The sequence below is a fragment of the Oenanthe melanoleuca genome, chromosome 11 (assembly GCF_029582105.1).
Source record: "Oenanthe melanoleuca isolate GR-GAL-2019-014 chromosome 11, OMel1.0, whole genome shotgun sequence".
Classification (NCBI taxonomy): Eukaryota; Metazoa; Chordata; class Aves; order Passeriformes; family Muscicapidae; genus Oenanthe; species Oenanthe melanoleuca.
Window position 1 is genome coordinate 15,727,058 of NC_079345.1, and position 15,457 is coordinate 15,742,514.

At 41.7% G+C, this 15,457-nt stretch overlaps 1 protein-coding gene across 1 annotated transcript in view; it reads right to left on the reverse strand.

The window, feature by feature from the left end:
• Nucleotides 1-4,256: 4,256 nt before the first annotated feature.
• VAT1L (vesicle amine transport 1 like) overlaps nt 4,257-15,457 on the reverse strand; it is a 52,985-nt gene continuing 41,784 nt past the window's right edge. The window contains exons 8-9 of the mRNA XM_056500878.1: nt 8,877-8,960; nt 4,257-7,088 (exon numbers count right to left, since the gene is read on the reverse strand). Coding sequence (XP_056356853.1) covers nt 6,990-7,088; nt 8,877-8,960 — 183 coding nt within the window. The 3' untranslated portion in view covers nt 4,257-6,989. The remainder of the gene's footprint in view (nt 7,089-8,876; nt 8,961-15,457) is intronic.

Genomic DNA, 15,457 nt, shown 5'->3' on the forward strand with positions numbered 1-15,457 from the left:
ACCCTGCACAAACACACCCCTGCCCTGTGTTCAGCATCCCTTGGTAATCAGACTGCATTGATGGCACTTGTTTTTACAGCCCTCTCTGCAGAATTCCAGCTGATCCTCAGGTGGAGCAAACTCAGCTCTGCTCACCAGGGGATGAGCCAGAAGGGCTGGATCTGCAGCCTCCCCTGAATCCAAGCACTTGCTGGCTTTGGGGGTCACCCTTTCCCTGGGAAGCCCTCACCAGAGGTGATTATTCAGGTGAATATGGGAGAATGACCAAGAAATAACAGAAAATTCTGTTAATGGCCACATTCAGTGTCAGTTCGTGCTCTGAGTTATCTGATGGGAAAGCAAGGAAAATTTAGATTATTCTCTCAAACTCCTATAATTTTATGGAGCTTTCCTGACTGGGCCCTAGCAGAAGGCATTCAGAACATGATTCTGTGCATCTCCATTGCTTTGGAGCAGGTATGATTTGAGACACAGCTGTGAGCCATGCAGGCAAAGCTTCCAGCTCAGCTGCTGTTAATTAGCATTCCTTTGGTAAATGGAGAATTAAATGCCAAAGAACCATAAGTCCTTAAACCAAATGACAGTATTATGGCATTAGAAAAATAATTTAAATTTTTCTTTCTACAGCAGAAATGGTTCAGAAACTCAAAGGGATGCTTTTGTTCAAGCAAAGAGATACATGGCAAGTTACAGGATACTTGATTTTTTTTTTACAGTAGGAAAATATTTCTAATATGAAATGCAGAAAGAAAAAATATAGCAGCTGAGAAAGGGAAAAATAATCTGCCAAATCAAAATTACTTAGAAAAATATTTCACTTATCATCATCATCTCTCTTCTGTGTTAGCAACAAGAGAAATATTTTCTCCTAGAAGCCTCTGGAAAACATCACTGGCTTGTCACAACAGAAGACACAGCAGCTCAGCAAGCTTGGCACACCAGCCTTTACAAATGTTTGGTTATAAGCTTATCACCTGGCCAGCCCAAGGAGAGAAATCCTTATCACAGGTGATGCATGCAGCATCTCTGCATCTCACTGTGTTCTCCTGCATCATGTCCTGCTGCATGACACAGTGAGCCCAGCTCTCGTGGAGGAAGCACATTTACACAGGTTAGCCAGCAGACAGCACAGCAGGGTTTGTGCTGCAGCCTGCAGCTTGTCAGGGAGATGATGTTTGGCAGGACAGGCAATGTCTGGCAGAAGGTGGCACATTGCCAGCTCTGGCAGAGGCAGAGGCAGAGGTAGAGGTGCTTCCAGCTGAGCTGATGGAGCAGGACTGGCAGAGCTCCTGGGCTGGGCAGGAGGGGCAGAGTGCAGGAGCTGTGGGCAGGGGAGACCCCAGTGCTTCACCCCTGTGGTTCTAAGAGCAAACCTGCCCCAGAGAAATACTCACCTTCTACTCCCCAGCCCCTCAGCACTCACTGCAAAACAGGTTTTCCTTCAGTATTTTCCCACTGCTTTGGGCTAATTGTAACATCTCAGCCTGGTCTCTGTGCAAGGAAAAAAAAAAACTTCTTCCAGACAGATCAAAGCCCTCCTAATCTCTGGAGGAAAAGAAGTAAGTCCCCAGCCTGCAGCCCTCCCTCAGTCACAGACTCCATCCCCTTTTCAGTATCTGGGAGCTGCTGGTCCTAAACTAACAAGTGCCAGTGGCATCACTTAATTGAATCCCATTTAATCCCTGGCTGCCCAGTTTGAATGGTGGTATCTGTATCAAGCATTAAACATCATGAGGCTTCAGAAGCTGAAAGAGACTTCCTTTGATTTGTTAGATTGTATTTCATTTGAGACAGTTTTAAAGCTTTAACCAACTCTGCAAGCTGTTCCTTCCTAAATGAAAGCTGATCTTACATGATGGCAGGTGTAGGAGTTTTTAAGAGACAGGACAATCACTATGAGGGCTGTCAATGCTTGTTCCTTCCCTTTTTTCCCTTATCTTGCCCAAAATGCCTGCAGTTCCCATAAGTGAGAAGAAAGGTTTGCATATGTGAAGGGTTAATCCATGTGTGTGTTAAATCCTTCTCAAGTTTCTGTGTCACTCTCTGAGGGGGATGAAAGTGGATGTGACCCATACTCTTCAGAAGGTAAAAAATAATAATTTTCCTGAAATGCAACCAGAAAATGACCATGATGACTGAGTATTTCAGGGACTGTAGAACCCCTTCAGAGAAAGGCTGGGACCCCCTCCAAGCACACACATGAATCAACAGAAAACATGCTTCAAATCCTCCTCACTTGTCACTCTTGGGCACAGATAACACAATCCATTTTTCCCCCTACATTCATCCTCTAACTCCTTCTCATGTGAAAAACAAGGTTTGCTTTTCTGGTAGATTTAAAAAGGTTTAATAAAAGACAATAAGAGACAAACAATAAAGCAAAAGGTTATAATGACCAGGTTGCTGTTTTGGAGACACCCCTTAAATTCATCAGACTGTTGCATATTCATACACCTGTCATGCATTTTCAAACTTTTCTGTAAACTGTTTTCCATATTCCAGGAGCTGTTTTACATGGCCACTCCTTGACTCTGCCTTTTTAGAGCATGCATGTTTCTTGGCTGTGGTTTTGATTTATTTTTTTTATCAGTCTTAATTTGGGCTGTGGTCTTCAGTTTCTACAGTCAGTCATGCTGGTAACTGGTGAATCAGCACCAGGTGTCTTCACTGGGTGTTATCCAACCAAGCAGGCAGTTCACTCACTACAAACACACTTTATCAGCCTATGTTACTCCTAAAGAAAACTATATAAAAAACCATTTTAACACCACACATACAGTATCCACTAATATCTGTGAAAAGCCAATACCATAATATGTGTTTATAGCACTCAGCTGCACTGTTCTCCCAGCACCTTGCAGCTCCTGCCCAGTCTGATGGGGCTGGCAGAGCCAGGCCAGCCCAGGGGTGATGCTGGGCAGGGTCAGCAGGGCAGGACAGAGCAGAGACAGCAGCACTCACACTCTTGCTCTGTTCTCTGCAGGAGAACACTGGGGTGTTTGCCTGGCTCCATGAATTATTGGGAGAAAGGTGCTCTGATGCACATAGCAGTGTTAGAGGGGGTGGATTGTTCTGGCTCTTTCTGCAGTGGGACAAAGCACTGGCTCACATCAAGGGACCCCAGTGCTGCCAGGGGAGAAGCTCCTGCGCACTTCTCCCAGAGCTGGGGGCTGTGCTGGCAGTCATGGCCACACTGGGAGAATCTTTCCTGACAAACACAACCAGGAGGATCCACTAAGCTGCCAGAAAGGGAGAGGGGAAGCACAAAATGGAAGGGGAGGTGAGAACCAGGGATCCAAGGTGGACTTTTGCATTTTATGCAGATGCTGCACAAAGGCAAGCTGCCACATCCTGCTCTGTGGCAGGGCACTGCAGATGGCCCAGAGGGGAAGGTGGAAAAGGCAGAGCTTTAGTGATAATCACAGAGAATTTGCAAAAGGCTATGGCTGTTTGCTTTCAGCCTCATCCTGACCCCATGATTATGGATGCACTGATCATTACTTGCTTATTAAAGCTTAAAAGCAGAGGGCAGAAATTTACTCTTCACATTCAGCACCGTTCCTGTGAGCTTTGGGATAATAGAGCAGATTTGGTGACTACTGAAGTGAGATTTTCCAGGGACATCCCATGCTTTGGAATGTGTCCTGCATGATTAAAATGAACCAAAGCCAACTGTCCCTCTTTGTTTAAACTGACATTAAACTGAAGTTCATTCACCATGTACTCAACTACAGGCTGGAAATGGCTGTAAGGCTTGGAATCTTCTAAAGACAAAGAGCCCTGGGTTAAGACATAGGCCCAGGGATTCAAAACTCAGTCATATCCTCCTGCTTTCTCTAAACTAATCTGGTGATAACTGCTTTTGGATTACATTTGAAGTTTATTCCATTAGAGAATTCTAATTTCTGACAGGAGCTATCTCTCTGAGGATAGTTTGTGTGCCAGTCTGAGTCCCAGTTCCTCTTTGTATCAAAATACACTTTCCTAAACACTTAGTAAAAGGTGTTTATATAATGTTTTGAATTTCCTAGACTGTGACGTTCAAAATTTTGTATCTACATTGTTAATGTTCTGTAAAGCAGCATGCAGCAATTTTAATAACCTCGATTTACTCTGTAATAGTCAAAATAAATTATTTGTATATCCCACAGTGACCAAAATGGAAAATAAGACCTCACATTTTCCTCTTAAGCAGTTCCAAGTCAGTTCCCTAACCTGACCATAATACTAGAATAAAACATAGAAGCCAAAGATAATGCTATGCTCAACATTTTATTTATATTTTTGTGTAAACATAATTTGCTTTGTAGGCACAATATAACAAAAGCTCTAAAGCAACAAATACAATTAAACAGTGTTTCAGTTCACTTCAATCAGGCTTAAGTTAAAGAAGCTTTCACAGTTCCTTTAAGGCAAATTGAGAAATAATTTGTTTCACTTGAAGAAACTATCCAATTGTCTCAGAGTTGTTTAAACAACACTGTCAGTAGTAAGCACAACCCTTCATTCTGCTACAGTAAGACTTGGTCAGGGACAAGCCTTGGCTTCACCAGTTTGAACAGCACGGCCTGCAGCCTTGCCAGCGTGATACTACTGCTTGTGGTCTCCTCAAAGGTACTTGTGGGCCAAATTCTGCTAGCACACATCCTGCTTCCAGAATGGATGCCTGAAAAGCTCCATTTCAGCAGCAGCCTCCCTCTGTGCTGTATTGATCCCAGTAAAGCACAGAGCAGAGAGCAGAGCTTCGCTCGCTGATGGTCACGCTCAGCTGTGTTGCACTCAGGGACTTCCAGAAGCATTCCTGTGTACTCACTGCAACTACCTGGTATTCTGCTGATCAGAAAATGGCCCTAAAATTGGTATGAATTTGCATGAAGAGTATTTTTTGCCTTGCTAACAAAACCAGAAAGGACTAGCCAAAATTACGAGACTGTTGTCCCCGTGGTGTCTGTGGCCATGACCAAGATCACCCATATTTGTCTTGCAGGGTAATTTAGAAGCAGAGCCCACCAGACTGTGGTTTGGAACAGAAGAATGGGTTTGCTATTCTGCTTGCCCTACTAATTTAAGGCCTTGAGAATGCCACTTACTGCCAGCTCGAAGGTCACCAGCAATATTGCTCACTTTGGCATCAAATCAAAATTCCTAGTTATGTTAAGGTCTGTTGCAGGACAACATCATTACACTAGCTGCAAAACAAAATTGGGCATGTTTCCTACTGCTGTCAGCTGATGAGTCATGAAAACCTAATGGCCCTTCTTAAAAGTCCAACTGGCAAGCCAAATAAATGGAAAACTCTCACTGAATACATATTTTCTTCTGTGGATAAAGTCCCTGTTTGGGCCCAAAATGGCACTGGAAGTATAGGCAAGTCCAGCGTGAAAATAAACTCAACTATAATGAAGTGAAGAGAAAAATGAAGTTCTGGTTGGATTAATAGTTCAAAAGCTTTTTGGCATTTTTCTCCACGGTTATTTCTTGTTGTTATTTTTGAATTTTTTCGACCCAAGGGGAAGTCCTTCAGAATGAACCATCTGCACAAATATCTGACAGTGACTTCATGAGTACAGTGCAGAGATGGACATTAATACTCAGGCAGCAAAACCAAACAAACACAAAAAACCTAATGAGAATCTTCTAAAACCACACATAAAAGTCACCCAGAAGTCCTCCCACACTGAGAAAAGCCTGAGAAGCCCCCACTTTTTATTTTTCTATATTAATTTTTAACTTCTATCATAACATGTTTCTTGTAGATTTGATCATGTCTGGGTAAATACTTTCTTTTGAAAAAAAATGAATATTAATTCAAAGTTGTAGGCATTATGCAAGGTCTCTGCCAGTCCTTCAGCATTTCTACTGTAGGTGATCACAGTAATTTTGAAATAACTGTTTTAACAAGACAGTTGAGGACCTGAGTAGCTGCTGTTTGGATAGGTGAAGGATGTGGAAAAAAATATTTACTTTTTTCATGTTTAGATATAGTTTCCATTACTGGGAGGTAGATAAGACTAGCTGGTCTTTGAATACTTGATCCTGTAAATAATTATAAATGCAACTGTACATATGGATCAGAGCTTTTGATAGAAAAATTCAGCTAGATAGAAGTTATCCCTGTACATGATTTGTGGTGGGATTAAGGCCTAAACCTCTTTTGTTTTTTTACAGGGTTAACTTCTGCAAGAGTTCAGCTCCAGCCTGACAGTTGACCACACATTAGCAATTTCAGAGCAATAAACTCCATCAACAAATTTCTTTCCACATCCTGCTAAGTGATCCTTACCAATGCAATTTAAAAATGAAATTAAAAATTGGTTTGAATTTGACATATGAGTCAATGTGTCCTTACCAGAAGATGTTGATCAAAGCCTCTCAATTAATGATTTCTTGCACAATTTTCAATTCCATGATTCCGGATGAGGTACTTTTGAAAATGAAGATAGGATTGCTTGTGAAATGATGAAGTATGACTGAGGAAAATGAAAAGTAATATTTGTTGCAACTTTTATTTGTGGTTCATTAAAGGAAAATTATTTTAACACTGAAAATCCAGAAATATAAAATTATCCCTCCAGTTACTTGAATCTTTCAGGCAGCAAGTGGGGATTTTTTTTTTTTTTTTTTTACTGTTTCCAACTTGCAAAAAAAGCCCAAACCTCCCAAATAACTTTATGCAAGATGTTGGAATTTGCATGAGAAAGATGCCCATCTAAAATTACACAGTAAGTTAATAAGGTTTTCAAACAAGAACAGAAAAATCCATGGGACTCCTACAGGGAAACCTGGTATTACACAGAAATGTCGTAATACTGCACTGGATGAGAATGGCACTTGAGTTCAAAACAACAATGATCAACAGCTCATAGCTCAGCTGACTGCAAACAAATACAACACACACTGTACTACAGCATTTGTTCACTGATGCACAGGAGAGATTTCCCAGCCTTGCTCCCGCTCCTTCCCGGCTCCTCGCGCTCCCTGCCCAGGTGCTACTGGATGAAGGGCATGCGCTCCTTGTTCTCGGCGTCGCCCTCGTGGTCCTCCTCCTCCTCGCCAGCCTCGCTCGTCTCCGTGCTGTCGTTGGCCATCTGCACCGGGACAGGAGAGGAGGGGAAGGACATCAGAGCCCCTGCCTCACCCTCGGGGTCTGTTTGCTTCGTTTGGCAAAGCGGCTCCGGGAGCTCAAGGAGACTACAGCACTCCCAGCTACAGCTGTGAGCTGCTCTCTGTTTCCTGAGAGAGCTGTTTGCAGGACAGCTGCTCACGAGAACTCTGCTCTGGGCACTGTAGTAAACTGATAGTAAGGTATTGGATAGGAAACACAGCTGTGTAGGAAGTTTACAGAATGTGGGACCTCTGGGTCACAGCTCCTGTATCTGCTCTTTCAGGAACTGGATAATGGATGGCCCCATCTGAGGAACAGTGGCAAAACTCAGGGGGCAATTTCCTTTCTTTTAGATACTAAAAACCCAATGAAACTTCACAGAGCAGTGGATATGTAGATGCTGGCAGGATACACCCACGAGAGAGTGCAGATCCCAGATCACACAGAAGTGGGAAGAAACTGCATTTTCCTATTTTACTGAAGATGCCTGCAAGGCAATTGCAAGAATCTGTAGTTCAGAGCAGCATTTAAGGAGTACACTGTGGGTTTTTTCAGGTGGAAATATTTATTACAAGCTGTGTAAAGGTGCAGGACCCTCCAGCACTCCACCCTGTCAGTGTGACAGGTCTGTGGAGGCACAAGAGTGTGGTTCACTGGATGGGTTAGTGTTTAACAGCACAGATTAGTGACTGGATTCTCTCATACACCCATGTCTCCTCTCTTAGGACACAAGAAGATTCTTGTATTACCTTATAACTACTTCAAAACCAAATAAGCAAGGGACCCTTTTACTTTTTAAAGAGAAAGGAAATTATGTTCCTTCCCTGTTTGATTATCAGACTCTTCTGGAAATAAAAATCTCAAACACAACCCGATTTTAATGCAGAGAAAACATTGCTCTGAAGTTACCCATATTTTTGAGTTAACACCCTTTCTTGAAAGGGTAATATTCCACATGTGAGGTCCTCAAAGCCTTCCTTCTCCTTGCAGAGAGTTTGTATGAGATTTGGGGGCAGTTTAAGAGTGAGTAAGAGCTTAACTGCAAGTTCCGGTTCTTTTATTTTCTTTTGAAACAGGAGGTTTCTTAAGTCTGAAAACAAACTTCATACATCAGTATTGATTTAAAGTCATGTTTGCATTGCCTTCTTTACTGCTCTTTCCTACACCATCAGTGAGTGCTCAGGAGTGAGCCTGGCTTTCATTTACCATTGCTCTCTGAAAGGTTTCTGTACTATCCTAAGTGCTCCAAATTTAATGGACCAGAGCTCCATCACTACTATCTTCCTTCAGGATATTTCAAGAAATACACATTATACTTCATATATTACAAAAACCAGTAAATTAAATTCCTACCAAAAGTATACTCTAAGTTTAGTATGGGAATCAGAAAGCACTTTTATGTTTGCACACTGAAGCAATATTGACTGGGTTTTTTCCTGGTCAATCCAATTATTAATAGGGGAATTTTTTGGTTTGAGAGAACTCTGTTTTCCATCACATGAGCAGAAAGACACGTGGCAGTTTGACCCCAATCCAACACTTCCTGGCACGTTTTTGGAGAAGCAGATATGCAGGATAGAGAAGTATCTGCTGGCACTTCAGGAAGTATATTTCACTTGGGTTAAATTCAGAAATTATGGTTACTGGTGGTATTTGGTGCTATGGGTTTAGAAGAAATCAGTGTCAAAAAAGCATTACAAGGGACATGTGTCCATAAGCCAGTGCCTGGCTGTACATTGATGTATTGATGTCTGCAGTGCTCTGCACTCACCAGGGGAGTGGGTGCTTTCTCCACATCCAGAATGAGTTTTCCTATATTTCCTCGGTCATGGATTCTCTGCATGGCCTCCTTCACCTGAAAGAAAGATCACCATTGATAATTTTCAGTCACAGCCTAGGAGAGTTCTGAGTCCCTCCCTTCCAAAACCAGCAAAATGTTTAAGGTGTGCAAGGTCACTCAAAGAGCTGCTTGAGAAAAGACTGAGAGTTTAACATTTCTAGTGAATTTGTAAGGCCTGGCTTTTGCACTGTGTTTGCCAAAATGGGATGTGAGTCCTGAGGACAGTCTCTGAATAGCACAACACATCATAAGGTTAATGCAGAACCAAGGTGATGGATAGCTGAGGTGCAGGGAGAAATATAGGCTCAGGGAGAGAATCCTAAGAGGCTGTTCCTTGCATTTTGTCTTTGCAGAATATTTATCAAGACATTCTACTTTCACTGAAAGTATGACACATTTTTCTAATTGACCTATGATATTTTTCAATTTCTTATGTGTTACCACGGAGGAAATGCTGTGTCCAGGCTATGACTAGGATTAATGTAGTACTGTGGGTCTTGCTGCCTAAGCAAACATTTATTTCCTTCTTTTTCTCACTTTTTTTTTTTTCTCACTTTAAAAAAAAAAAAGTTAAATAACTGGTGTCCTATTGATCTCACCAAGACCATCTGTTTAACAGCTGGCTGCAATCAGTGCCTGTGAGAAAGGCACAAGAACCTCTTCTTACAAGTGCACTGGAGAGAAGCTTATTTTGATGTAGGAAGTTTCACAACTCAGGAGAGCTCGTTGATAAACTGAATTTGTGTGTGAGTGTGTTGTGCTGAATGTTTAATGTGCAGCACACAGACCACTGTCGAGTCACTGGCATGGTGAGAAGCTGTGGCAGGTCCTGGATCCCTGGAAATGTCCAAGGCCAGGTTGGATAGGGTTTGGAGCACCCTGGGAGAGTGGAAGGTGTCCCTGCCCATGGCATGGGGTGGAATGAGATGAGCTTTAAGGTCTCTTCCAATCTATGGTTCTACAAATCACTAAAAATTGGAAGATGTCAAGAGTTTCCTCACTTTCACAGTGGGAAACTTCAGGAACTGAAAATGTGCCCATAAAGGCTGTTCCATATCCTCATCACACTGCTCTTTGCCAGCATAACAGGACTCATTGAGACAGAAAGAGTTTTATGTTAACAGAATTTAGCACCTGTGACATAGTTCCATTGAATATTTTAAGAATAATGGCATATACATTTGAAAGAAAACGCTGAGTTGGGACCTGATGGGTCCCACAGTACATTTAAAAACTGAATTTGGGTCCAGGCCCCCAGACTATTCCCTGAACGTCTAATACAGAAGGAGGTATGTGATTTTTAAAGATTATACAGCATTCATCTTCCAATTAAATATAATGGATGCTGGGCACAGCACAAAATGTCTCTCCCATCTGTCAGCCTTACTTGGGAAGCTGACTGCAGTGAACTCAGTATCACCCCTTGAATTTTACAGAGGTGTTCTCTCAATTATTAAATACCAGACTTAAGAAAATTTCTATTAGAACAAAAGAAAAATTGCACTGCAAATGCAATGGCTTTCTAATTTAGGGCATTATTGTAAATTCACCTCAGAAAACACAATCTTATGAATCCCACTGGACAGCAGGCTGACCTCTAAGTGTAGTCCACAAAATCACAATACCTTTTATGAAGCTACCTTAGAGCATAAACAACACTCAACTACCCTGTGAGATGAGTTCTGCACTATGGATAATATTCCTTTAAGAACATCCAACCATGATGCTGGAGAAACAGAGCTGTATAATTTTTTATGTCTGTTATTACCCAAATCAAGCTTTTAGGAGGTTACAGCACAGCATAAACAATAGAATTGGAGAAATCAGCAAACACATTTGCCCGTCCACTGAAATTTATAACCAGAACATCATGTGGAAAGCAGGGCATGCAACATTTATTTTAATTTGTACCATATCATATTTAGCAAGGCAAATTTGAGAAAATGTGCTTTCCCTGCTTTTTTCACATACACAATATCAAATTTAAGCCCCTGGAGAAAGGTTCAGGAGTTGTTTCCAAGACACTTTTAAGTAACTTGCAAATTCGAACAGCAGGCAGAGGGAACAATAAAACTTATAACAATAATAGTGGCTATGGAATCCAGATGGAGCTATTAAAATATCTAAAAACATTGAAAAGAATTTGAAGAGCTGATACAACATCTGTGCCTTTTAGTGTTATTTGCAGCTCACCTACCCAGTCAGTCCAATTCTGTCCTAGTGCAATGCCATTCAGCACACCATGCCTGAGTTAAGGGACCACGAGCTCTTTTAGAAATGAGTAATTTTATTTTTATGGCTGCTGACAGTCCACTTGTTCAACCAAGACTGCAACTACTTGTTTCCCAAGGTGCCTATGAAAACCATTCCCTCTTCTCCTATAGCAGAGAGGATTAAAAACCTTCTTTGCTGTGCAAGTATGGTTAAGTTGTTCTGCACAGACTGTATGGAAACTTTTAGTTCTTTTCTGTGCCTTTCACAGAGGGAGGACTTGCTGTGGGCTTGTGCCTCAGTGTTTGCATATTCCTTATGAAGAAAGTACATCCCTCTGTACTGGTTAAAACCAGACCCAGGCTTAATTGGTTGTACAGGGAGGCATGAAGAAATTCTAGAATTTACTGGAGGTTCCCTGAAGTGGTTGAATTTTGATTCAAAATAAATATCCCTTCTAGCAGAAAGAATCACAAGGGTTTTCATCTTCTTACAGCATTCTATCCCTAAATCTTTCCACCAATTATTCCATATTGGATGCTATTTGCATTTGTCAGCTCAAAGCTAAGTAAATGGATTTTACTTTTTGTTTATATGGATGAGTTAATTGAAATTATTCTTGTGCAGTATCATCATCAGAGGGTTCTTGGACTGGAAACAGTGCAAAGGGGTGTTTACTGATATGAAGAGTTTCCACTGGAATAAAGGACAAAACTCCATTGTCCTGTGTTTGCTTTCAGTATGGCTCAGCCCTGAGAGGTCTGAACTAATGCCAAACTACAGATTTTAGCCTTGAGAGCCCCAGATTGACACAATTTCTATCCAGGATCTGCAATGGAATCAGAACTATTACACATTAGTGGACCACTGGTCCTGGCAAAAATGATACACTGACTTGATATATTGATATATCTCTCAAGAAAACCCACATTTCAATTTCTCTTAGTTAATGATTTGCAAAATTTTTATTTCATTAAAAGAAAATGTAAATCATCTACAGTAACAGGCATAAACTATTTTCCACTACTCAACACAGCACCTGTGTATGCACTGGGAACATGGTATGATTTTATTGTAGTTATTGTCTTTAGTGAGCTGATAGCAATTTTCCTTTAAGGTAAAATACAAGCTTGCATAGAAAAAAAAAGAATAATAATATTCTCCACTTCTTTCTTCTACATAGTAAAGTACTAATAATAGCAGATAGCAAAGCACTACTAGTGTACAAGTAAGAAGCCAGCTTTCTGGAATTGCAGAAATTACAAATTTAATCCAAACCAGGAGTGATATTCATTCAATTATCTCAGAGTCATCTGTAAAACTCCCCAGTTGTTCTAACACTGTATCATCACAAGCTGTCAAAAAGGTTATCAGTACCCAAATGAAGGAAACATCCTTCAGTACCAGATGGGCACACTGAAGCAGAGATCAGGTTATGATCTACAACTGCAATTTTCCCTCTCATTAGTTCCACACCTTCAGGTTCAAGATTACTGTTTATTTTTATACACCATCTCAAAGAATCACCTTTCATCCCCTGCTTACACACTGGAAATGTCCAAGCCTTCCAGCATGTCATGACTGTTCCCTCCAGCCATGAAATAATCCCCTCATAAATTTTAAGCTGTGCTGCACATATCAAATCAAAGCCCTACTTTTTCAGCTACACCTTTCCTCTTTAATCCTTTAACTGATTCTTCAGACCAAAAGCAAAGACAAAAGGAGCAACATTTACCACCTGCATCTGCCCACCAACCCAAGTCCTTCTGCCCACACCCCTTCCTGTGAGAACTTCTGCCCAGTATTATTTTTAAACATCCATGTGGTTTGTGGTGGGTTTTTTTCACATAAGTGTGTCCAACACAGACCTGTCCAAAGCTGGTGCTCCAGTGATGCTTTCCAGCAGTTCCCAAATGTCAATGTGACTGCCTGCCTCAAACCCAGTTACACCATTCTGCACTCACTGGCTCATCCATTCACATGCTGCCTCTTGGGCAGTTTCTGGAGCCTGGACTGTCTCCTTGAGGGCTGTATGTCACATCTACAGAACCCCCACCTGATCCTACTGCAGCCTGCTCATCACAGCTGTAGCACCCAGAAATAGGAACAGCACCTTTTAACCATCTGTTGTCATCCAGCTGGTTCATGATTAAGTAAAAGAGGTGGAACAAAGCATTTCACCACAGAAAAATGACTTTACCTTGAGGCTTCTGTTCTTCCAAAGAGTATGGAGAGAAAGGAGGGAACACCCTTTAGCCTGCTTAACCATCAGAAACAGAACCATATCTCTTATCAAAAGGTTTGGTTGGTCTTTGGTTTGGTATTGTGCAAACCAGATCCAAAATCCACCTCACAGTCCCATTGTGTGGTTCATCAGAGGTTAGAATGGAAAGAATGGAAAGAATGGAAAGAATGGAAAGAATGGAAAGTAGCACAACAGCTACTTTTGGAGGAGAATTTTGAATATTCTGTGTGAACAGATTTCAGACCCTGCTGTATTGGTGCAATTTCCCTGACATCACTAGGTCACACATGAATGAGTGAGAGCAGGTACTGGGAGGAGAAAAAAAGCCTCAGTTGATAAAGGAATATCAGGAGTGCTCCATAGCCTTCAATCACTCAAACATATGTTCTGTAAATGAATATTATCATTCAAGCACGGGTTTTACACAGACTAGCACTCTTTGACCACTCCTCCCAATGTGAGCATGAACTTTCCACCAGGACAACTCAGTGTTTCCCTTATGACAGTCCAGAGAGCTCCCTCCTGTTGCCCCTGCCCTGCTCCTCTCTGCAGCTAAAACAGAAAGGAAAAATTTAGCTGGTGTTTGACTGCAGGCTCTGTCTGCCAGGGCAGAGCTGTCTGCACGAGCGTTGCTCACCAACAATTAATTCCTCTCTGAGATGCCTGCAACTGCATCATGCCTGCAAAATCACATGGACAGGGTCTCCATGGTGACAGTGCCATGCGCTGTGCAAACATCAGCTGGCTAGTCAAGGTTACTTTGGCAACCCAAGTGTCACAGGTAATGATCCAAATCCCCTTCACATTTATGAAAAAATAATCTGAATTAAAAACATGCCCATTTTTCATTCTAGGGCTGACACTGTTCTGTTGCTGCTCATAACTGGCACTATTTCAATGAGCCCAGAGCTACTTCCATTAGAATGACAAACAATAATATCAAGAATAATTATTTAAGCATTATTTCTATACAGTAATGAAGAAAAAAGATGCATACTGCAGTAGATTCTAGCTGAGATCCCACATAAGCAAAGCTTTAATACTATAAGCTTTCATTAGTGCCATAGAGCAAAATAATTTTTATCAGGCTCACTGCTGTGTTCTATTACAAAGCTATGCTGTTTTTCACATGGATTGCAAGCTGCATTTTAATTGCAGATGTTCTTCTCAGACCAGGAGTTTTCTTTCATGCTTTTGGTATATATGGCTTTTAAAACTACACAAAGAAAAATCACATCATCTGGCTTCTGGATTATGTCTGTGTAGATCTGGTCTGTGGAAGGGAAGAAAGTCAGGGAACCAAGGCCAGCAGTTCCTGAAGTGCTGGCAGCTCTGAGGGAACCTGTGGTGTTCTGGGTGTCAGGGCAGGGGAAGCACTGAGCAGAGGTGAATCTCCCTTTGCAGGCACACAGCCCTGCTGGGGTGGCCTGGGCTCAGAAGGGACAGGACATGGCTCCTGGGCAGCCAGGACACACATCTGGCCAGCCCCCACTGGCTCCTTTGCTACCACCTGCCCTTCCACCCCCAAAAGAGAACCTGTCAAAGTTCAGTCCTGTTGCTTTGCTGGCGTATTTTCTTCTTGACAATCTTGAAATCTCTCTGGTGTTTATAAACTATGATGTTGTGGAGTGATATTTCAGTGGGAAACGTGCTGGGTTTGTTTCAACTTTTTTGGTTTTATTTTTTAAAGTGAGTTTGCAATACTTCCCTTTCTCAGGCTGCCTTCTTGTACAAACTTTTGTAGAAAAACTGTTTTCCTGTGAGATTAGGGACAATTATCCTATCAGACACAGTTATTTGGACAAAACCATCCTTTGCTGTAAGGGATTATTTCCCTTGAGAGCAATGGAATAACCTGCATTCAGCACAGCACACTTCCCTGGGAATGATCTGCATTTGTGATAGGAATATTTCCCTTGCACTGTGTAGAAGAATAGCCACCAGAAAAGTGCTTCTAGTGTTAAATTGCCTTATCTGCTGTGACAAAATCCTTCAATTACCTGTTCATGAGGGAGCTGGGTATGTGGCAAACCCACATCTGCAGCCAGCCTGGATT